Genomic DNA, 24,079 nt, shown 5'->3' with positions numbered 1-24,079 from the left:
TGGGGGGCACTGAAACCTCGTCAGAGTTTCAGCTCAGCCTCATAGAAGGTGTATGACCTCAGAGAGTAATTCATTTCGTGAATCCTCAGTTCTCCTCTCTAGGAACAGGTGAATCATAGTATCTGTGTCACTGGATGGTATGACAAGAGTAAGTGTTCTGAGACCTGTGCCAAGTGGAAGCCTGAAGAAAAGATCCTCTTTTCAGCTACGTAAATGGAAAGCATCATTCTAACTCCCTGTTTTCCTTAAAAAAAAAAAAAAAAAAAAAAATTATCGCATTCTGTCAGTTTCCAAGAAAAACTGAATTTCTCAAATCTTTGGGTGTGCCCATGTGTTCTGTGTGTGAGTGCACGGACACACGTGCCGTGCCACATGAGTGGAGGGCAGAGGACATCCTCAGGCGTCGGCCTCTGCCTTCTGCCCTGTTTGAGACCTAGTCTCTCACTGTTCCCCACTGCACACACCAGCTAGCTGGACCCCAGGCTCCCAGACAGTCTCCCTCACCTCGTGTTTCACCATAAGAGTACCAGGGATTACAGAAACACACGCCATATCTGGCTTGATAAGGAAAACGCAGGTGCTGGGGGTGGAACTCAGGTCCCGGTGCTTGTAGCGAGCCTTTTTCCGACAGATCCGTCTTCTTAGCTACCCTGAAAGAATATTAATTAAAGGTAATCAACTTTCTCTGTACAGTGGGAACGAGTCCATTTGGCTTCCGGAGGTACCGAATGCAAACGTCCTCACCATACCTTTCAAACACTTTTTCCCTCAGGAGGAAGCAGCACATTCTTACTGAATGTCAGCGTGCGAACATTTCTGGTCGTTGGCAAGTGCCTTTGTAAATAGGAAAGTAAATAAGGCACATATGTGGTGATTTTCCAGTGCAAACCCAGTGGTTTCTGTTTTGCCAGATGGAAAGAGTTGTCACACAAGTGCTTATTTTTTCAGGTATCTTAGCAGACATGGAAATTTTAATTGAGTAAAACCATTTTTTAAGTGAATCTCCATCAAAACCGACTGGTATGTCCTCAGCGTTTTAAAAATTTAGGGGGGTTTCCGTTAGTGAGTAGCGCTTGCTTTAGCTGTGACCTTTCAGCTAGGTTGACTCTGTCAGGCCTGACCACAGAGTCAAGGTCCCAGGCAAAACACTTGCTTTCTCTTTTTAGCTTATTCACCACCCAGTTTGCTGATGCTAACCAAAAAGATTTCCTTTTCTAAACAGAAAAGCTCATCCTCCTTTAACTGTCGCATAACTTGCACGCACGGACAAGGGAAACCAGCAGTAATTCACTGGCCTCTTGCCTTCTCCCTCCACGGCACCGCTTCATCATTTTGCATTTGATGTCCTTGTCCAGAGCCACCTATTGTCAGTTTCTGGTCTGCTTCTCAAAGTGTGTGTGTGTGTGTGTGTGTGTGTGTGTGGGTGTGTGTGTGTCTGTCCAAGTGTGAATGTATGCATGTGCTTGTGTGTTCATCTGTGTGTGTCCCCTGTGTGTGGGCATGCACACGAGTGGAAGCGTGTGCTTGTGTACTCGGGTGAATGTGTGTGTGTGAGTGTTTGTGAGGGCATTCATCTGTAAAAGGCAGCGCTGTCACTGCTCTTACTTTATAGTGAAGGTGGTCTATTGTTAGTTACTTCTGCTCCTTTAATGAATAATATCCCTGTTTCATCTCTGATGAACTTCCTAGTTGATAATAAGTCTTTGAAGGTCATGGAAATGGCCCTTCTTTATAGAATAGGAACATTAATCACAAGAATTGCTCTGGGCTGGGATATAGCTTAGTCAGAAGGATGCCACGGTAGCATGCACAAAGTTGTGGGTTTCATACTCAGCGCCAAATTACAGGTGTGGTTGTGCACACCTGTGATCCCAGCAGTCCCAAGGTGGCGGCTGGAGAATCAGAAATTCAAGGTCATCCTCAGATACTTAGGGAAGTGATGGCTAACATGGGCTACAGGAGAGCTCATCTCCTGTAAAAAAAAAAAAAAAAAAAAAAAATTGTTCTATAGATACATGGGTCTTTTCTCCTGCAGAAATTTGGGGACCTTTTAACATAATAAATAGTTTCTTAAAAACTAGGTAGCTTCTTCACTGAGGTTCTCTTTATATCAGAAGATAAAAAGGGGATGACAATAATTAGGTTATGAACAAAGGAATCAGATTCTTAGTATCTTCCCTTTGCTACAGAAAACTGAAGCGACACTGGCTTTCTCTAAAAACCAAACTTCACATTCCAAAAAGCCGGACTGTGGAGAGAGTGAACCGTCTAGCATACCCTGGAGTATGTGCACTCACAGGCCAGCCTCCCCGTCTTGACTCCTGGTTCTGACTTTTACCTGCAGAGCTCTTGGCAGCTCCAGAACCTCTCTGCTCCTTGTTCTCTGATCTTTCCTGAAAAAAATAGGGACATCAGTGGACCTGTGCCCATCGGCACGAGGGGGTTACTGACTCTCCGACATAAATCAGACGAAGTGGTTGCACAGTGACTCAGCCTGCAGTGGTATATTATAAACATCGTCACATGAAGAACCGAATGTGGATGGCACAATTATGATGATGATGATGATGCAGAAAACGAGGAAAGGCTAAATTGCTGTCTCAGTAACTAAACGTATTCTACACATACACTGAGATCAACACACTTAAGTTTGACCCTGGCATTAAAATGACTGTCATCCCCCAAACTTTGAAAAACACAAATACTAATTTCTCAGGCTTTTAACCACTTTTTCCCCACTGAATTAATTAGACCTAGTGTAACAAATACACTCTATTGCATGCAGCCATTGGCTCCTCCTGATGACATCAATGTGTGCAGCGCTTGAGTTTCGTATGTACATCTACTAAGACGGAGTTGCTTGGCTGACGATCTGAGTACATTGCCAAGTGCCCAACATCTCCTCTCCCCGGGATGCAGAGTCCAGCCTGGCTTCCTCTGTAGAGCCTGTACGATTCCAGGAGCACTCTCTCACAAGAATGGAGTTTGTTCTGATACTCCAGACACGAGGCTCTGGATGCTGCCATGTCTTTTCTCCTAAAGGATGTGTTTGCTTTCCTGAACTGATCTGTTGGTTCATACACATTTCCCCAGAAGGCTCCTTAGGATGGACATACTTAATTTCATTTTTCAAAGCATCTACTACATCACAGAACTTAAATGGCACTGGGGAATTGTTTTGATTTGTCTCCTGCTCTGCCAACTTGGTAAAGTTCCCAGGCCACATTATTTGCCAGAAAAAAAAGCCTCAAAAGTATAAAGAGACTTCAAGAATAGAAGTTTTTTTGTAGCATGTGTGTCTTAATGGGTAGATAATTATTTCTGGCTTGAGATAGAATGACACCACGAAAGCAGGAAAATTAAGAACTAGAAATCTACTGCCACTCCACTGAGGCCAGGGCGACCTGAGCAGAATTCCCCATTAACAGCACAGCACCCAAATGCTGCTTCTTGGCTCCTGCTTCCTGCACTGTAGTCTTCACAGAAAATGCCAGCAACAGATTTGCCATGTCAGACTGCCTATGAGGCCCCATGCCGTTGCCAGCATTTCCTCTCTCGATGCTTGTGTTACTTATTTTCCATTTATAACAAAAATGCTGAAGTAAGGACAGAAGTAAGGACAATTTCAGATGAGCTGATAAGACTGTGGCCCAGCCACAATCATCTAACAGCAAACATTTAAACATCCTTTCGTGTGAAGACTAATGTAAAAATGTTAAGTGAAAACTCTGGAATACGAACATGCATGTGAAGTACACACTCTATGTCTAGATTGTAGGGACAAATTTAGACTGGGGGGAAAGATATGAAAATGCCAGCCATGCTTCTCTTCAGTGTATCAGTCATGATTTGGATTCCCTTATTTTACTTTTATCTTCCATATTTTAATAATAGATATGAATTTTATTTATTTTCTGAAAAATAATTTTGTGAAAAATAATACACTGTAGTAAATATCAACCTAGAGACGAGTTGGCAGCTGCACAACAGATCCTTTGTTTTTAGAAAAGCTTTGTTTATTAGGATCATCATTTTGTTTATGTTCACACATGCGTGTGTAAGTGAGCGCTACCTGGTGTAGGTGCCTGTAGAGACCAGAAAAGGGCCCCAGACCATCAGATCCCTTGGAGATGGAGTTACAGGTAGCTGAGAGATACTCAGCACGGTGCTGGAACCAAATTGGGGGCGTCTGCCAGAGCAGGAAGTGCTCCTAACCGCTGGGATAGCTTCTGGTGCTCTCTCCCACCCCAATTCTCCTCTTTTCCGAAAGGACAGGTGCGCCTGGGCTGGGCACCAGCCTTCAAGCGCTGCCACACTCGACTTTGGGAAGGATAAGTGCACTCTGGTTTTCACTCTGAATTGAAACAAAATTGGGTCAGGAGTTCAGATATGGAAATGGAGTGATCCAATGTATATTTTAATATGGTCACTCCAGCTGCCATATTGAAGAAACCTTGAGGGGAAGCAAGGTCTAAGGCAGGAGACCTAGCACCAAGTGGTAAACCAGGCTGCTAAGAACAGTTGTAATGAAGGTGAGGAGGGCTGGGCTCTGGCTCAGTATCCACTACACCCTTAGACTTTTGAAAACTATTTTCCCGCAACCTGCTAGTTATTACATGGGCATTTATGTCTTTTATATTTGATGAGTAAAGCTATGTTGAATAAAAGCATCGGTTCTAGAAGGGCTTCTCTCTAAAAATTAATGCCAAATCTGATGACACCTGGCCGTCTCAAGCACCTACCCCTGTTCCTTTAGTGACTCTGTCTATAGGAGCCAGAGAAGATGGGGTTTTTGTATCTAGAAGCAGAAGCACCAGGAGATTTGAGTCTCAGTTTGAGAAAGTCTGAAACACAGCCAGCAGTCATATTTAATGTGATTTTCAGCAGCAGGCAGAATAAGAGAAATCTAGGGATTTTAATTGTCATAATTATCCCAAAGGATAGTGATTTATGCTGTGACAATATTCATCTTTCCAGTCATTTGGGAAGGAACATTCCATGTTTTTAAATCACATGACATACATGTGCTGTGGTGCACATGTTGAGGTGAAGGGAAAATTTTGGGGAGTGGAGCCTCTTTTGCTGTGGTTTATGGGAACTGAGCTTAAGTAGCCAGGCTTTCATGGCAAGTGCTTTTTACCTGCTTAGCCATCCTGCTGGCCCGGGCTTCCATGTTTTATGCAAAGATAATGATACGTATAGCAGTAGTTGCAATGCTTCCATTAATAGCTTATTTCAGGCCCCAGAATCTTGTACTGGACTGTTTTAGTTCATTAAATCCCAGATCTAGAAAACAAAGGTCATTTTTTTTCTTTCTTTTTTTTTTTTTTTTTTTTTTTTTCATTTTTTGGAGACAGTGTTTCTCTGTGTAGCTTTGGCTGTCCTGGACTCACTTGGCAGACCAGGCTGGCATAGAACTCTCAGAGATTGCCTGCCTCTGCCTCCCTGAGTGCTGGGATTATAGGTTGTGCCACCATGCCCAGCTACAAAGGTCATTTTCGTAGTTGGATGTAGGGGACTCCAGAGACAGAGGCAGAGGCAGGCTCACACCTGTGAACTCCTGAACAGCCTGATCTATAGAGTGAGTTCTGGGCTAGCCAGGGCCACAACAATTAAGCAAACTGGAATCTGCTTCGTATGGGCCCACTGGGAACTAATCTTCTTTTCCTCTCTGGCATAGGAATAAAAATGACAAGTAGTTACAGAACTTCGTATCCACAGAACAGCCTTATCTTCTCCCAGGAAATGTTTGTGAGAGCCAGACATGAGGAAAATGCTGCTCATTGGCCATTCTCTTACCAGTGGGGCTTTCTCTGTTCAGTTAGATGAATGGGTTTTTCATCTTCCATACCACAGGGAATTTGGAAATAAAAAGGAAAAGCAGGAAATATCAGCATCTTACAGGTGGCAAGCCTTGACTCTGCAATACTCCCATGCATGTCTTCTGTGTGTGAAGTTTAACTGTAGATGGACAGGTGTGCTTTTTTTTTTTTCTTTCACAAAATTGTGTTATGTGGTTGTTTGGTATTTTACATTAAAGTGTTATAAAAAAGGCTTTGATACCTAGAATGTTTTGCTACTTATTGTTCATAGTCTCAAACTGCAGTTGCTCACCAGAGATGGGTGAATGGCTCTCCGTGCTATGAGAGAGGAGCCTGCGGAAGCTGTGTGTGTCTCACTGAACAGTTTCCTTCAAGCCAAACAGAGAATAACAGATATTAAAGACATATTAGTGCTCAGTGTGATTTTTCTCAAAGTTAAGAGCTAAGATGAAAAGAGGAGGTAAGTGAAAGGAAACGGATGTTGGACTATTTTTATTTTATTTTATTTATTTAGTTTAGTTTAAAATAATTTTAAGAAATGTAAATATCTTTAATTGAAATAGCATTGCATCACTTTCCCTCCTTCCTTCCCACCCTCCAGACCCTCCCAGCTACACTCCCCCGCCCTTCCATGGCCCTCCTCAAGCTGATAGCCTCTTTGAAAATTTCTTTGAATATTATTGTTGCACACATACAAACATGTAAATACAACCTGCTAGGTCCATTTCTGTTGTGTGAGTATTTGGTTGGTGGCTAACCACGCTGCACTGGACAGCCAATAAGGGGCAGGAGCTAATCTACTTCTCCTGGCAGTTATCAGTAGCTCTTTGCCTAGGGTAGGACCCGGTGAAATTTTCTCCCTTCTGTGTTGACATGTCCGCTGATATTGCCATGTTTGTTTTTTTTTTGTTCATGCAGCCATTTCTAGGAAAGACTGTTGCACACAGCCTCCCTGGAGCTCTGGCTTTTACCTGGGCTGTAAGTGCGGGAGCTGTGATGTGCACGTTTGCTGGGGCTGTGCTCACCATGATCTGTTGGCCTCTGTATTGTAGTCAGTTGTGTTTTTCTGTGTTGCTCTCCAATTGCTATAAAGAGAGCCTTCTTTGCTGATTAGGACTTAAAGATTATAATTAGCACGAAAATCTTTCAGAGGTTTCAGATAAAATATATGAAAGGAAAAACACATTAAAATGTCAGGTGACTGGATTTTAAATTCCAAAATGTAAATGAAATATGTACAAGGATCAAGCAGATAAAACTAAATCACAAAAACCAAACTTGGCTCCCTATCATAAAGAAACTGCTCAGAGATAAATGCTTGGTGCACAACAGGGGACCTCAAGCATGCCTTGAGGTATCAGAGGATGGGCTTCTGAGAATGTTCTTCTAATACTCCTCTGCGTGAAGAACTTTCTAGGAAACCACAAAGTAAGGCAGAAATCTAAGAAGAGCAAATGGTTTGGAATGAAAAATGTAAAAGAGCTATATATAAGAACAATGATGACTAACGTAGAAGATTCCATGGGAAAAAAAATGGGCAGAATTAAAATCCTGTTGGATACAGCTGATATCATGGATAGCACAATGAAGACCATGGAGTCACAACATGGGAACATGAAGAACATGGGACATGGAGATCAGATACAAAAGAGCCAACAAAAGTGAAGACAAAACAAAATGGAATAGAAAGAGATGGCAATTAAGAATAAGTTCTAGAACATTTTCCAGAGTTAACTAAGAAATCAAATAGGCATAAATGTGAATTACTTGAGCCAGTGAGATGTTTCAGTGCAATCACGCACTTGCTGCCAGCCTGCGGTGGTTTGAATGAGAACGGCCTCCATAGACTTGTGTATTTGAAAGCTTGGTCCCCAGTTGTTAGAACTGTTTGAGAAGGATTAAGAGGTGTGGCCTTGTTGGAAGAGGTGTGTTACTGAGGGTGATCTTTGAGTATTTAAGTATTATGGCCCATGCCACTCCCAATGAGCTCTCTGTCTCTCTTCTGTGTCTCTCTGTCTCTGTCTCTCCTGTCTCTCTCTCCCTCCCTGCTCTTCTTATAGTTGTCGTTTCAAGATATGAGCTCTCAGCTACTTCTCCAGAGCATGTCTTTCCATGATGGTCTTAGACTCAACCTGTACAGCTGTGTGCCAAAACAAACTTTTTTTTTTAGGTTTGTGATTTTTAAATTTTTTAAAATATTTTTCTTCACAATATATTCATTATATATCCCAATTGAAGCCCCTCCCTCAACTCCCCCAGTCCCACCCTCCCTCCTTCTTCCCCCATCCCCTTCCCCTAGTCCACTGAAAAGGGGAGTTCTCCTCTACTGCCATCTGCCCATAGCTTAATTAGTGGATATTAGCCATATAATATAGGACAGCCATCTACAAACCGAAAGAAGCTATACACTCAGGAGGACCCTAGGGAGGATGCTTAAATCTCAGTCTACTATAGAAGGTCCTCTGAAAGGCTCCACCCAACAGGGGATCAAAACAAACTCTTCTACAGTTGCCTTGTACTTTGGATCTTCTCAGAGTGATTGAAAATATCTAAGGCGAAGCCTGACAGCCCACGTTTAGTTCTGGAAACCTCATGGTGGCAACCACCACAAGGCGTCCTCTGACATCCACACAAGGGCCGTGGCATGCACCACCTTCCCCGTCTCCATCAAATCGATAAATGTAATATCTACTATAGAAAATAGAAAACTTTAGCTTTCATTTCATATAATAAAAGTTAGGCTCCAGTGGCATTGTCCTCAACCATGGAGCACTGTGATTGGTGCTAGTGAAACGGTTACAGTGCTGATGGGGAAATGGGAAGTGTGCACAACCACGCCCACTCCTCCAGCACAGCAGCCCACAGGGTTGGTAGTGAATATGAAATTATCCCTTAGGGGTAATAATACAAACAAGCCATGTGCAAAATATGTCTGCTAAGTTCGTGATAGTCATTGCTGTCAGCACAGTGGAGTATGTATACCAAACACGGGGGCGGGGGGTGAAGAGTGAAATCAACAGAGATTGTGTAACAAACGAGCACAAGAAAATGAAAAAGAGATAAGAGATATTAAAAATGACGCTTAATGCAAGTAGATGAAGTTCTCCTGTTACTAGTAAGGTTTTCATTTGGAATCACCATAAAATTTAGCTATGATCTTTATGGGCAACCACCTACTGGATGAGCTACTGGCAGAGTTGAGACAAAAAGCTGAGTGAAGACGTGTTAGTTAACGCATATAAAGTATTGTCACCTTGTTTTTTTTGTAACATAGTATGGAAATGAGATAGTAGATCTAACATTAATTTGCTATTAAGGACATGTAATATTTAATTTAGTGCTTATGAGACTTATGAAGCTATTTTAAAATGTCAAATTTAAACCCAAAAGCAATCATCAGGACAAATGGTGTAATACTAGAAGAGACTATTTCAAATGAACATTTATGGATCAAATTTATGGATTTTATTGTATATTAAGTAATATTAAATCACATATGAAGTGGAAATTATAAATACAAAAATAGAGGAGTGCGGAATATTTTAACGCATCTTGCTCAGTTTTCTGACAAGGTAAAAATGTAAATGAAGCAAGATCTAAATGTTAGAATTTAACAATTTGGGTAAATAATAAAACATCTTGATGGTGAGAAACATCAACATCTAATGAAAAAAAAGTATTAAAAAATTAGACCTGGGCAAAAATTATCATTCAATCAGTATTAAAATTGTGTTATTAAAATTTTTGTTTGGTTGGTTGGTTTTTCAAGACAGGGTTTCTTTGTGTAGCCTTGGCTGTCCTAGAACTCCCTCTGTAGACCAGGCTGGCCTTGAACTCAGAGATCTGCCTGTTCTGCCTTCGCCTCCTGGGATTCAAGGTGTGCGCCCCCGCTGCTCAGCTCACTGAAGAATTTTAATGTATTAAAGTATCAATTAAGTGAAACAGCAGTTCATAATGATATGTCGTATGCTTTGAAATGTGTTTAAATGTGTGCCTATATGCTACACATGGAAAAAATGCACTGGACTGTGTTAGAATAGCAAGGTCAGTTAGGCAGAGACATGGGTGCTTTTTATTTTCTTGTGTAATTTCCTGAATCTTAGTGATTTTGCATTAAAAAAATTCCTACAAAGAATTTTTTACTTCTGCAATCAAAAACTATACATGTGAGTGACCTTCGTTTAATAATTTAATGTGATCATACCAACGTCCCACTGAGTTCTCAATATTTAGGAGAGAAAAGCTCGTTAGATTTCACAGGGGAGGAAATCAAAGCGGAGGAAGGAGGGTGAGGGTGGCCTTTCTTTGAATGTCCTTGTTAATAACGGTGTGAAAGGCCCTGATTTTGACGTCAAATCCTGAGGATTTTCCAGTGCACTCACCTCAGTGGTGGCCATGTCCAAATGCTGCTGGGTCAGGCTGTCAAGCACATCATTGGTGCCCACAAGACACGGAATATGCAAATGCACAGCTTGGTATGAGTTTTCACTCGAGACGATACGAGCAAGGTGAAGACAGCTCATTAATGAGCCTTAAATCGGCAAGGGACTGAGGGAGTGAGGCAAATAGGTTTGGATCAAAATGGAAAATGGAAGGTCAGTCATGGAGGCCAGAGCCAGAAACACAGAACATCTATTAGCACCTCTGTGTCCTGGTGCAAAAATGGTGTTCCTCATGTAGACTTGCAGAGCACAAAGCCCACTGGGAAGGGTCTCTCTGGGTACCACTCCCCCAGGACTCGTTAGGGCTCTGAAGAGGTTCTGGGCCCTGCCCTCAAGTCTGTAGATGACTTGCAGGCCATCCAAACACGAACCATCGTTTCTCACGGCCCATTAGCAACACCTTCAGTTTATTCTCTGACGGCATTTTACTCAGCTGTCACGCTTCCGCCACAGCTGCCATGGATTTCAGACATTTGTTCAAAGGAGAATGTACGGGCTCCTTGAAAGTTTCTTCTTGAATGTCAGCCCACAGAACAGTTTCATTTCTTCTGATTGAAAGACTCTCCAATTCTTGTTTTAGGGCTAATATTTTGATCATTATATGAACGTTTTAAAAAATTGCCAATAGAATTTATTAGAATAAAAACCACTTTCTAACTGTTTAAATTATGCAGGTCTTCATAATGAAAAGTCTAAAAAGAAAGAAAAAGAAACCTAAAATCGCACCAAAATAATTCAACCATTACTTACATTTTGGTTGCCATCTTTTTGTAGTTTTGTTGCAAAAGACACCCAAATGTCACTTCCCCTAAAATAGACTGAATCACACATAAGGCTTTTTTTTATTATTAAACTCCTTTTTCCCATTCATTCCTCACCTCCATGGACATCACCACTCTATCAGACATCACTGTTAACAGTTAAATTACAGGCTTTCGTATCCATGATTCCATGGTTAAATAAAAGTGGAAAATATGTGAACTATACCCATTTGAATGTATGCATGCGGTTACAGAATTTTGTAAGTGATGATGTCAAAAGTTTACCACTTACAAAAATGAAACTTTATTATTCATTTCTCTGGGTTCCAAATTTCGCTTCACAGAAATCCTCTCTTACCAATGGTGACAAGTGTTCCATAGTGGCGGTGCACCAGGCAATTGCAGTCTCCGCATTTCCGGTCATTCAACCCAGCATGGCAACCTTGCTACAGAGGTTTTTATGGGCCTCTGCTTTAGGTTTATGGGATGGGGTCTAGAAATGTACTTACTAGCTAAAAATATCAACATTTTCACACTTGAAAGATATGAGATTGGTTTTCTAAAACGTTACAAATTCACAACTCATCAGCAAAATGGGAAAAAAGGATTCTCTGTATTTTCATTAACTATAGTTATATATATTATATTATGCATATGTAATCTATAATAAAATTTTATTACATGTATGTGCATGTGTGTGCATGCATGTGTATGTTGGTGTGTGTGTATGCATGTGTGTGTGGTGTGTGTGTGTATGCGTGTGTGCATGCTTGTGTGGGTGTGTGACTCATGTATATGGGTTTGCATCTAAGAGCACATCTGTGGCGGTCAGAGGACAGCTTGTGGAAGCTGGTTCTCTCTTCCGATGCGGGTTCTAGGGACTGAACTTGGGTCTCTAGGCATGGCAGCAAGCGCTTTCCTTTCTGGGCCATCTGGCTGGCTCCAACTACAGCTATCATAACCATCTTTCAGTTTCGCCTATGTGATTTTGGAGAATTGCTTCTTTCTTTCTTTCTTTCTTTCTTTCTTTTTCCTCGATAAACGTAAGGCTAGGCATCTAGTCCCGCACTTGGTTGTACTCTTTCGTGAATTCCCCATTCTTTCCGCCGGGTTTTCCATCCGCTTCAAAGGTTTTTATATACATTCACGTTCTTAAAAAGTTTTAAAAAATCTTTTCACATGTGATAATTCATGAGTTAATACATCCATAGTCTATCATGTCTTTTGATTGCATTATTTTCCACGTCAACTTTCCTCTCTCAGTCTAATGAAAAAACTATCTTTTTACACTGTTTTTGAGAGAGTCTCAGCTTTAAAAGGCCTTTCCAATCTTTAGAACTTTAATACTTAAGGAAACTTACATTTCAGTTGATATGACTCTCAGCACAGAAGCCTGGTGTTTCCTCTGACTCGATACACATGTAAAGAAAAAAGTTGCAAATTTTGTCTATGTTTTGTTTTGAGACAAGGTCTCATCACAGTGTCAGTCAGGTTAGCCGTGAACGTGCTGTCCTGCTGCCTGGCCTCCTGGTTCTGGGACTACAGGGCCGTCTGCTGGCATACCTGCCTCACTTTCTTCACTTGAATGGAATAATTCATTCACTTGAATGAAGTATCTTTTCTTCAGCCAGGTTTTGAGTGCTTCCCTCACTTCTCTCTTCTGCTCTGCTAGCCAACACAACTGATTATTGTCAACACGGTATATGTGTTTAGGGTGCATTTCAGCGTCTCATGGCAAACACCTTTCTTTAGCATGGAAACAGTAAACTTAGGAGCATCTTGTTAAGAGCAATGCAAGGCCAGGAGTCCACGTGAATCGTCTTCTAAGGTGCATTGCTTCTCTACAGTAGAGCAGTTATCCATGAAACTGGACAGCACAGACGGTTGTGAGAATTAAAGAAACAAAACAAAGCCACTTAGAAAATTCAGGGATCTGTTTCCAATACTGAAACATTCAGTAGTTTTAATAATTGTCTTAGCTATTCTCAGGCATTTCTTCTTCTGTGTCAATTTTAGGATCACTTCATTAAATCATTCCTTCAACCTCAGATATTCCAAAGCAACCCCTGGGTCCCTAGCTTTAATTACACCCCCTTTTCTCATCTTGATGACACTGTCTTACAATTGAAATTTATGTCTTTAATCCTTTTCAAACTTTAATATTTTAAGCATGACCCTAGCTTAATTCATAGAAGACCCAATTTTCTTGTTTTATTTGTTCTTAATTTCTTTAAAAAATGTCTTCAAATGATTTATAGATATATACAAATTATGCATATTTGTGGAGTACCATGTGACACTTCACTAACTGGATACATTGTAGAATATTTACATCAACTTTGCTTTTCTCACACTTGTTCTTTCATTATGATATGTTAAATTTTTAAATATTTTTTCTTACTATTTTAAAAGTAACTTTACCTAGTTTCCATTTATAGATGATTATTGCCAATGAAGAGAGCTTCATGTCAATTTGCTTATTCACTATATAATTGTGAGTCCTTTTATCTCCTAGATACACCGTTATATCATCAAGAGAGAAAGAGTATATACTTTCTTTTCCAATAGTTACACTTAATAGTCTATCCCCTTATATAATCCTATCTGAACACCTTTTAATAATGATGATAATAGTGTACGCATTATTGTCCTGGCAATCAAGAAGAAAGGATTGACTGGATGATTCTATAAGAGATAGATGCCTCTACCATTGGCCAAGGAATCTGCCTTTGTGTATAATGAGTAAGACTCCCCAAGGCAGCTCATGACATTGCTGGTGAACCCCCATCTAACCTTTCAGAAGCTAAAATGCCATCTCCAGAGGAGTGTGGGACCCTGCTGTCCTCTTGACGTCATCTCAAGACCAGTTTATTTTATTTTATTTTATTAATTACACTTTATTCACTTTGTATCCCCCCATAAGCTCCTCCCTCTTCCCCTCCCAGCCCCACCCTCCTTCCCCCTTCTTCACTCATGCCCCTCCCCAAGTCCACTGATAGGGGAGGTCCTCCTCTCCTTCTTTCTGATCTTAGTCTATCAGATCTCATCAGGAGTGGCTGCTTTGTCATCTTCTGTGGCCTGGTAAGGCTGCTCCTCCTCATGGGGAGGTGATCAAAGAGCAGGCCAATCAGATTATGCCAGAGGCAGTCCCTCTTCCCATTACTATGTAACCCACTTGGACACTAAACTGCCATGGGCTACATCTGTGCAGGGGTTCTAGGTTATCTCCTGGTACTTGGTTGGAGTATGAGTCTCTGGGAAGATCCCTGTGTTCAAATTTTCTGGTTCTGTTGCTCTCCTTGTAGGGTTCCTATCCTCTCCAGATCTATTTCCCACTTCTTACATAAGATTCCATGCACTCTGCCCAACAGTTGGCCATAAGTCTCAGCATCTGCTTTGATAGTCTGCAGGGCAGAGCCTTTCAGAGGCCCTCTGTGACAGGTTTCTAGGTTGTTTCCTGTTTTCTTCTTCTTCTGATGTCCATCCTCTTTGCCTTTTGGGATGGGGATTGAGCGTTTTAGTCAGGATCCTCTCTCTTGATTAGTTTCTTTAGATGTACAGATTTTATTAGGTTTTATACATTTATGTTACTTCAGGAGGATAAAGACGGAGGCATGTGCCAGCACAAAGTTGATCTACTATGCTTTTAAATTTTGCTTTCACCTAGGAGTCCTTTGGAGGTCACATGTGGCTCACTGTGGGTGTCTGCATTACAATGGGTTGCATTACACTGAACTTAAGTAACATCTTGCTTTCATGGCTGGATATTGGAGCTAGAAGACCTGTAAGGTAGCCTACCAGGAATCCCCTGACAGGGAGCAGGAGTTGGGAATGGCTAGAGCTTTGCGTTCTGGGCATTCCTCATTAAGAGCATGCAAGGGCACACAGGGGCACTCGGTAGCCATGGTGAGTCTACCAGCAAGTAGAGCTTCAGAAGTTGTAAAACCTGGACTTGGCCTCAGCCCAAACCACTTCATATTCAACATGTGGCACCCTTCTGCTATTCGTTTAAGCACACCTATGCTCAGGCTCCATGAACAGTGACTGCCTTGAACCCGCTTCTTACAGAAAATAACAGATTGTCTGACAAAGTAAAGCTACATGCAGCTTCTGGTTCCCAGAGTCTGTCAATCAGAAAGAAAGAATGAAGAAAGAAAAGAAAAGAAAAAAGGAAAAGAAAAGAAAAGAAAAGAAGGAAGGAAGGAGGGAAGGAGAGGGGGAGAGAGGAAGGAAGAAAGAATTCTAATTGTAAAGAAGTAAAGTAAAAGTGAAAATATCCATCTTGTTCTGCTGTCAATAGGTCATCACCGCTGGGGGCTTGGCACTTGCAGACTTTTCTGGGCCAGGAAAATGAAACCTTTAATGACTGCTTTGCTAACAACTAAGACACTGAGAGCTAACTAATTTATTGAGTCATTGTTGGTGCCTTTCCTGTGAGTCCTCAACATGCTGGGACTGTCCCCACTGTCATTTATTTAAAAAACAGTTCTCAACGTTTTCTGAAACTTCTTTTATTTTTGTAGTTTATTTTATAGTTGAGTTCCTTATATACTTCCTAGAACACAAATCATTCCTATTCTATTGGCTACATAATCAGTTTTGGTCATTTCTGTTAAAGAAAAGAGAATTTTTTTGCCTTTGCTTTTCTTTTGTTGTTGATTTATGTGTATGAGATTTAAAACTCCTAACATAACTGTGAAGCAATACAGAAACCCTCTATTATTTAGAGGGCTTTACAAGTTTCAGAGGCCATTCTCAATTGTCTGGCATGCTTCTCACAATGACTAGACAAGTATTCTCTCAACTAATAGGGCAGTTGAAGCAATGAAGATTAACAAGCAATTTACCTAAAGTCACCGAGTTAAGTCTGAGGCACAAAATTAGGTCCTGTGGCTGAGCGGAACTGGTCAGCATAGTTGTCGCACGTGGATTAAGTCTTCAGGCTGTGCTAGTTCCTCGTCTCGTTGCTGTGACAAAGTGCCTGACAAAAACCACTTGAGGAAGAAAGGGTTATTTTAACGCCCAGCCAAGGGCAGCAGGAGTGGAGGAGCTGGTCGGCTGTATCTGCAGTCAGCCAGCAGGCAGCGGCAGAGACAAATGACAGTGGTTGCCCCCCCCCACCTTATACAACACAGCTCAGGACCCCAGCAACATGGAGCAGTGGCCCACACCTACAGTGCTGATAGGTGCTTCTTTCTTGTCAGCTTCATCTAGAGTCTCCCTCACGGATACGCCCAGAGTCATGTCTTCCTAGTGACTATAAGTCTGTCACGCTGACAATCAACATTAACCTGTCAAGACAGATATATAGAACATTGTGCTAAGAATGCACTCAGAATTTACAGAAGACATACTTAGCGCCTTGAAGAATCATTTTCTTCAAAAATATGCATGAACATACATACACATACACATTGCAGCTGACTTTTAGCTAGTTAAAAGTGTGTTGGTATTGGCATGAATAAAAGACATTGAATGTGTATATTTTGGAAGCTGGGTATAATAGCAAAAGCCTTTAGTTCCAACACATGGACGACAGAGGCAGACAGATCTTTATGAGTTTGGGGTTAGCCTGGTCTGATAGTGTGTCTCGGGCCAGTCAAGCCACATAGTAAGACTGTCTCAAAACAAAAGTCCCTGAGAACCTTCAGCTCACTTGTTTTCAAAGCCAGCTTTGTGCAGGGCATGATTGGGCACACCTGAAACCCTAGCATCTGAGAGACAGAGAAGCTAGAGGATCTAGGGTTCAAAGTCACCCACAGCTGCTTCGTGAGTTTAAGGCCATCCTGTGCTCTGTAAAACTGTCCTGAAAAACCCCAACAGAAAAGCAAGCAAAGGAGTCTAGCTTTGCTCTTCATTTTTCTTCACTCATTTCTAGCAAGAGGACAGCTTAAGGAGAGGTGGGTAAGAAATGCCACTTCCATCAAACAAGTTTTAAGGAAGTTCTGCATTTCCCAAAAACACAGAGAAGGAAGTACAGAGTTCCCACATGCATCCCTCGACTCCCACTTGCTCTCCCACCAGACAGTCTCTTAAGCAGTGTTTTAATATGATACATTTGTCACAACTCATGAACAGATAGTGTATTGCTAACTAAGATCTTTAACTTGCATTATACTGGTCTACAGAACAATGCCATGTATCCACCACAGTAATATTCCACAAGACAGTTTCACTACTCCCCCATATTCTCTGTGTCCCTCCACTCCACTTACAGCCACTGACTATTTTACCAGCTTCCTACTTGTGTGTGTGGCACATGTGTATATATGTTCATGGTGCTGCATATGAATGTTAAGGCCAGAGGTCAATACTGGGTGTCCTCCTCAGTCACACTCCACATTATTTTTTTTGTGACAGGGCCTTTTTCTGACCTGGAGCTCACCGATGGTCTAGGCTGGTCTCCTCTCGAGGGCATCACAAACGCATCCACCATTTGCAGCTTTTCCATCAGCACAGGACTCAAGTTCTCACAACACTGAGGACCTGCCTGTACCTCCCTAGCTTTAACTGTCTTTGAAATTATAAAACTGAAACATATATACCCTTTCAGACTGACCTATTTCTTAGCGGTACATATTTATTTTGTCTTCAGAGTTTGATAACTCGTTTCTTTCTAGTAGTAATATCTTGTCTATATGTACAACAGTTTACTTGACCAGTTTTCTAAATGAAGGACATGTGTGTGGCTTTCAAATATTACCAATTATTAATGCAGCTATTGTAAACTCCCCTGTGTAGATGGTGCTTATGTGTGAATAGATTCCATCTTCTCTAGGTAAATACTGAGGAGTGTGAATGCAGGATCCGATAGCAGAAATTACCAAACTGTCTTTCAAAATCCCTGTGCTGTTTGCACCCTCCATCAGCAGTGACTGAGAACCCTCCCCATGAATCAAAACGCATCTTATATTAGACACCTATTAATTGCTGCTGTCATGTGGCTGTCCCTATGTCACTGTTATTATGTGTGATGTGAAATTAGGGCATAGCTATTCATGGGGTTGTCACTTCACTTGAATTATACACTCTGTTGTAATAACACATGTTGTTTAATTGCTGTTTAAAATGTCATCAAAATACAACACTACAATTTATAGTTGAAATAAATAGTTCTGCATGCAGAATGAATCAAGAACAAGTCAACACTCGACATTTGTCTAGTATGTATTTGTTACTGGTTAAATAATACAGTTTGGCTTTTTTCTTGGAAAGCAACAATAAATGCTTTAGAGGAGGTAAGGAAGGCATTCACCCACAAGGAGATAGGCTGTAGTCTATGGCTGATTTCATGATGTAAAGATTGCCTACCATACACAGACAACAGCAGCAAGAGAAATGGCCGAATTCCTTAGAAGGGATGAAACAACTCACAGCACAGCCATTAGCTGCACTAAACAAATCCTGCCTTGCACAGCATCGCCATTCAAATGTACAGCTCTGTGTCAGAAATGTCCTGCTGGCTGAAGCAGGCACTTCGCTTCCAGCACAGTGCTGCTGCAGAAAAGGAAAGTACATCACTGACCAAACAGGCAATGCTGGAAGGTAGAAGGCTGATGTGCCTTGGCGAGACATAACAGTGTTTGCAGTTCTGGGGGTCTAAGGAGAGACAAACAGACAGACAGATAGACAGAAACACAGACACAGAGACACAGACAGAGACAGAGGCAGAGAGACAAAGACAGACAGAGACAGAGGAGAGAGGAAAGGGAAAGAGGAAAGGAGAGGGAAAGAAGGAAGAGGAAGGAAAAAAAGAAAGAAAAAACGTTAAAGGGCATAAGATTTAGATCATTAAAGCAACATATCATTGTCACCTTTTATCAGTTGATTACTACAGTTGCCCTAAATTTAGTTTCAAACTGAGCAACAATATCTAAGAAGAACGAGGGATGGAGAGATGGCTAAGAAGCTCAGACCATTTGCTGCTCTTGCAGAGCACCCAGGTTCTGTTCCCAGCACCCACCCGCAGGGTGATTCACAGCAGTTTACAGTTCCAGTTTCAGAGGAGCTTGATGCTCTGTTGGGGCTTTTCCTGGCACCAGGCATGCCCAAGGTACACACATATTCATGCAAGCAAAACACTCACACACATAAACAAAAAGAACATCCTGGCGTGTCCCTGACAGTGAGCTGTAGGGGTAGATAGATATAAAGACAGCAGCTGGGCAGTTGAGCAGTAATCTCCCTCGCTCTCTAGTGATGTGGTTGCTCTCATGACAGTGTGACTAAAACACTAGAACTTAGTGTGTCAGTCAACGAAGCAGCTGGCCATCCCGGAAGGGATGTGAAAACCAGTTCTTGTCGGAAAACCTGCTACTGAGAACTTGTGGTAACCGTTTCAAGTATGAAAACTTAGAGAAGGGAGAGTGCAGCTGCCTGTGCTCCAGAGAGATGCCCCGGTATCCCCGCAGGACAATGAGACACGGAAAAGCACCGCAGGCGATGAATCTGAGCTCAAACGAGATTCGGAAAAGTTAACTCTAAATAAGCAAAGAAGTTTTAGGAATGTGTTAACCATATTTGTTTCATGTCTATTTACCCTTCTGCATATGTATAATTCTGGTATTCAATAACGTATTTATATCCACTTTGAAATAGAGTCCTTGAAATAAGAGAAAAATTAGAAGCGACCAAAAACATTGTCATAGTTAATCATCTTGCTTCAGGGTAAAAATCGTTACTGGAAATAAAGGTCAGTTTGTAGCCATGAAGGGCTTTAATTTCAAAAAATATATATTTAGATGTATCAGAAACAGAACAACAACGTACAAAGTGGCTTTTGACATAATCCTTTCAATGACTTATAAAATTGATAGTTAAAACAAGACAGCATGGAGACAGAAAGTTATGCAATTTAACAGTTGGCATAATAAAGCAGAATAAATTATTTGTATCCAACAACTACAGAATACTTATTCTTCGTAAGCTTGCATGAAATTTTTACAAGTTATTCATATGCTAGGCCACAAAGTAATTATCAATAAACTCAGTCACTGATGTCATTGAGAGTCTCCATCTGATCAAAATTAAACTACATTAGAAGTCATTTTCTAAGGAAAATTAGAAGAAATTTCCTGTTTGGAAATTAACCATTACACTTCCAAAAAAAGTGTTTTAAACATTCATTTGTTTATTTTTATTTTATGTACATTGGTATCGGCTACATATATGTCTATGTGAGGGTGTCAGATCCCCTGGAACAGGAGTTGCAGACAGTTGTGAGCTGACATGTGGGTGCTGGGAATTGAACCCCAGGTCCTCTGGAAAAGCAGTTAGTGCTCTTAACAACTGAGCCATCTTCTCCCCTAACCCCCACAACAAGTCTTGAATGTGAAACCTGGATGGAAATGAAATGACTGAAAGAGGAGGAAATTCTATGAATGCTGTTCAAGAGCTGGTTAGTGGATGTAGAAAATCTAGAAGAATCTACCAGTGAAATTTTAGAATTAATAACAAATATCTCAAATACATTATTAGAATTTATAGAATTCAACAACTTTGTTAGACTCAAAATTAATGCACAAATTTAACTATATTTCCATATATCAGCCACAAGAGAAAGATACCAGTTATCCCCATGTCAAATTAATATCAACTAAATAGAAGTAACCCTAACAAAATATGTTTCAGATAGCATTTCACCAATCTGAAAAGAGTGGGTCACAACAAAACTATAGGAAAACCAAATCTCCTTTAATTTCTCTAAAGATACAGTGACATCAAGACTGTCAATGAAGGGTCTGGTGTGTTGTGTGTGTGTGGGGGGACTTATAAGCTGATTCTGAAATTTGCACGGAAATGCAAACATCCCATTCTGCTTGCTATCAGGACTTAGCATAAAGCTCCGTTTGATGTCCCACTGATGCCACAGAGACAGGTCTCTAAGATAGAACAGAGAATAGAAAGAAGCCTTCTCATGTTGGCAGGAATACAGTTTTTATGGCAGAACTGGGCCAGCAGAGCAGAAACAAAGGGTTTTCAATGAATGTTGTTGGAACTGTGCAGTCAAGGATAAGAGAGAAAGGGAAAGAAAGAAAGAAAAAAGAAAGAAGAAAGAAGAAAGAAAAAGAAAGAAAAGGAAAGAATCAAGAAAGAGAGAAAGAAGAACAGAAAGAAAAACAAAAGAAAGAAAAGAAAGAAGAAAAAAAAAAGAAAAATTCTCTTCGGTAACAAGCACCAAATGAACTTAGCAGCAACATTACTTCATTAGGGTTACTAGTGTCACGTTTTAATATTGCAAAGTTGCCCTCTTTTTACAAATAGAAGTGCTGGCTTGCACCATGACACAATTTTAGCAGCATCACAGCCATAAGAACATTTACAACCCACAAGCCCAATGTTCTCCTAGACTCAAAATGACAGAAAAAAAAATCCCCATGGCAGAAACTTAGTGAAAGGTATATTAAGTACATCACTAAAATCCTAATCACTGGGGGGGGGGGGGGGGAGACCAATAAATCTGACTTTGTGGCATTTAGCTGATTGGCACTAGGGAACTGTGAAAGGACACCGCAGCACACGTGAGACCTCTGTCCTCTGTAATACCTTGGCATAGGAAAGAGGCAGAACACCATGGGCTATTTTCTTCCTCTGGATTGCTTTTTTTCCCCCTTGCCACCAACACACGTCAGGGTTCATTTTATTGCTGTTCTGAGATCTATATATGTAGTCACTACCCAAAGGTGAGCCTGAGCACATCTTTAATGCTTAGGAAAGTAAAAATGGTAATTTGACATTGAATATACAGTGAATTTTTGGAAGTCATTTTTGTCTCAAATATTTGAACGGGGCATCAAATTAGGGGGTGTTGACGGAGAAAGTGAAAATGTATTCTTTGATGAAACAACGCAAAGGAGAGCAGTAAGTGACTTCACCTCACAAGGTTTGAAGGAGAGCAGAGGGAAAGGAAGGTGAAGGAATTGAATTTTGACAGGAGAATGAAGACGGGCTTCCCATAGCAGAGTGTTGCAGACAGCAGCGGGATAAGAGACCTCCCTAACTGTGAGAAAATGCCGGTGCATCTGTGGCGTTAGAGGAACCCCTTATCCAAGAAGGACAGATTCTCAGGTTATATTAGTAACAGAGCTTTCAAATTAGCCCTTAGAAAACCCTTCTTATCAATGAAACATTTTTAATGCCCTTAAGAGAGGGTGGGAGAGAGAGAACAGGTTTTCCAGGGGGTTGAGGTGGGGGACTTAAAGGCAAGCTATATAAAAAGAACCAAGAGATGTCAAAATTAATAGAAATACATTCAAGTAGACTGAAATTGTAGATGTGTTAGGAACAGGGCACTCTCACGTCCTGAGTGGGGTCACTTTCATACCTCTGCTTTTGGAGTTTCAGTCAATTCACTTGTTTTCTCCTGGAAATTTCTGATTTAAAGAAGAAAGATTTTAAAGACTGAATTGGAAGAACAGGAATTCAACAAGTCGGTTTTTATCCCAGTTTCACAAATGGTGATGATAAGTGACAGAATCTGATATACGACCACAGAAGTCACAGCTTTGATGATGCTTACGACCAACGACCCTTTTCTTTCTCCCCAGAAAGAGCCTTTGGTTTAGCTGTACATATCATCTGTTTTTGATTGATGTTAATTTTCTACTTTGTGGACTGTTACCTTTGTCTGCTAGTCACCTTTTGGCCATTTCGTGGGCATCGGTACCACCTACCACGTCAAGGGAGGAGGACAGAGACTCTCTCAGTGTGCTTGTCTCCACTGCCTCTTTCTAATCCTGCCTTGGAAAAAGTCTAGTAAAGAAGTTTTAACACTACTGGCTGACATGATGGTGTTCCAGACAGTACTGTAAATGAAGGCTAGAAAACACAGTTCTTGCAAGTAAGATAAGTGAGTGGGCAGCGCTCATTGCTAGGCGCTATGGCAACCATAAGTGATCATCCTCTGAAGAGATCCCTGGTTTTCACTTACAACAATGGCTCAGATAGTGTCCCAGGCTGCCAATTAACCTAGATGTATCATTAACCTTAGCAATAAGATGTGTACCTCGGTGTCAAAAATATCATTCCTGAAAAGTGGGGATAGTTTTGCTTGAGTATAATGTAGTTAGGCAGTAGTTGACGTGAAGACCATCAAGTAGGGATCACACTGGGACTGTGCCTGAAGCAGAGACCTGCCATGTGTGTAGCTAGGACTGTTTTGATTCTTGAGAACTCATATGGAAATAACTACTATGTCTTAAACCTGCCCAGCACCTAAAGTAAATTGACTCTCCAATGTGCTCAGGGTTTTTCATAAAGAAATGTTCAAAGAACTACAATTAAGAGTATTGAGCTGGAGAGATGGCTCAGAGGTTAAGGGCACAGGCTACCCTACCAAAGGTCCTGAGTTCAATTCCCAGCCATCACATGGTAGCTCACAACCATCTATAATGAGATCTGGTGCCCTCTTCTGGCATGTTGGCAGACCATTGCATTAATAAATAAATCTTTATTTTTAAAAAGTGTTGAATGCAAAGATCAACATTCTCTCATTAAGAGTCCATGTTTCCATGGCATTGCAAAGGAATAGACAATTAGAACAGACCCTAAGGAATTTTATTGGTTTATAGAAAGATTATTGTTGGTTTTCAAGTATGACATTTCCTTATGATTCATTTATATCTGTTTTTCAAAGCTTTTTAGGCTGCTTTTGCTTACTATTTTTCAGGGAAAGTTCCATGGAAATCCAATGCATGTAGCTGTGGTAATCTCAAATTGCCTACGGGAAGAGAGGAGAATATTGGCTGCAGCCAACATGCCTGTCCAGGTAACATTTTCTGATCCATTGTCACATGCATTATCCATTGAATCACTGGCTTGACTAGTAACAATCTCTGAGGTTGTCATCTTGCTTTCTCATTAAGTTCAGTTTTCTGCAAAATCGGTTTCTTCTTCTGGGCTAGCAGCTCCACCATCCTTCAGTCACTCCCATTCAAGGTTTTAGGCTCATCTTTGTCTTTATTTCATATTGAGATAATTACCAAGTCTTTACAAATTCCATATTCCTTTTTACATTTGTTTGTTTTTTAAAGACATCCTTTTATGTAGTGCAGGC

General features: G+C 41.0%; 1 protein-coding gene across 1 annotated transcript in view; it reads left to right on the top strand.

Annotated features, from left to right (window-relative positions):
* The window catches only part of Stat4 (signal transducer and activator of transcription 4), a 97,358-nt gene that overhangs the window by 29,182 nt on the left and 44,097 nt on the right, over nt 1-24,079 (top strand). Inside the window, exon 4 of the mRNA XM_021643043.1 lies at nt 23,693-23,791. Within this exon, the coding sequence (XP_021498718.1) occupies nt 23,693-23,791 (99 nt within the window). The remainder of the gene's footprint in view (nt 1-23,692; nt 23,792-24,079) is intronic.

The sequence above is a fragment of the Meriones unguiculatus genome, chromosome 15 (assembly GCF_030254825.1).
Source record: "Meriones unguiculatus strain TT.TT164.6M chromosome 15, Bangor_MerUng_6.1, whole genome shotgun sequence".
Taxonomy (NCBI): Eukaryota; Metazoa; Chordata; class Mammalia; order Rodentia; family Muridae; genus Meriones; species Meriones unguiculatus.
The sequence above is the reverse complement of the archived record's forward strand: the minus strand, read 5'-3'. Positions and strand labels throughout refer to the sequence as shown.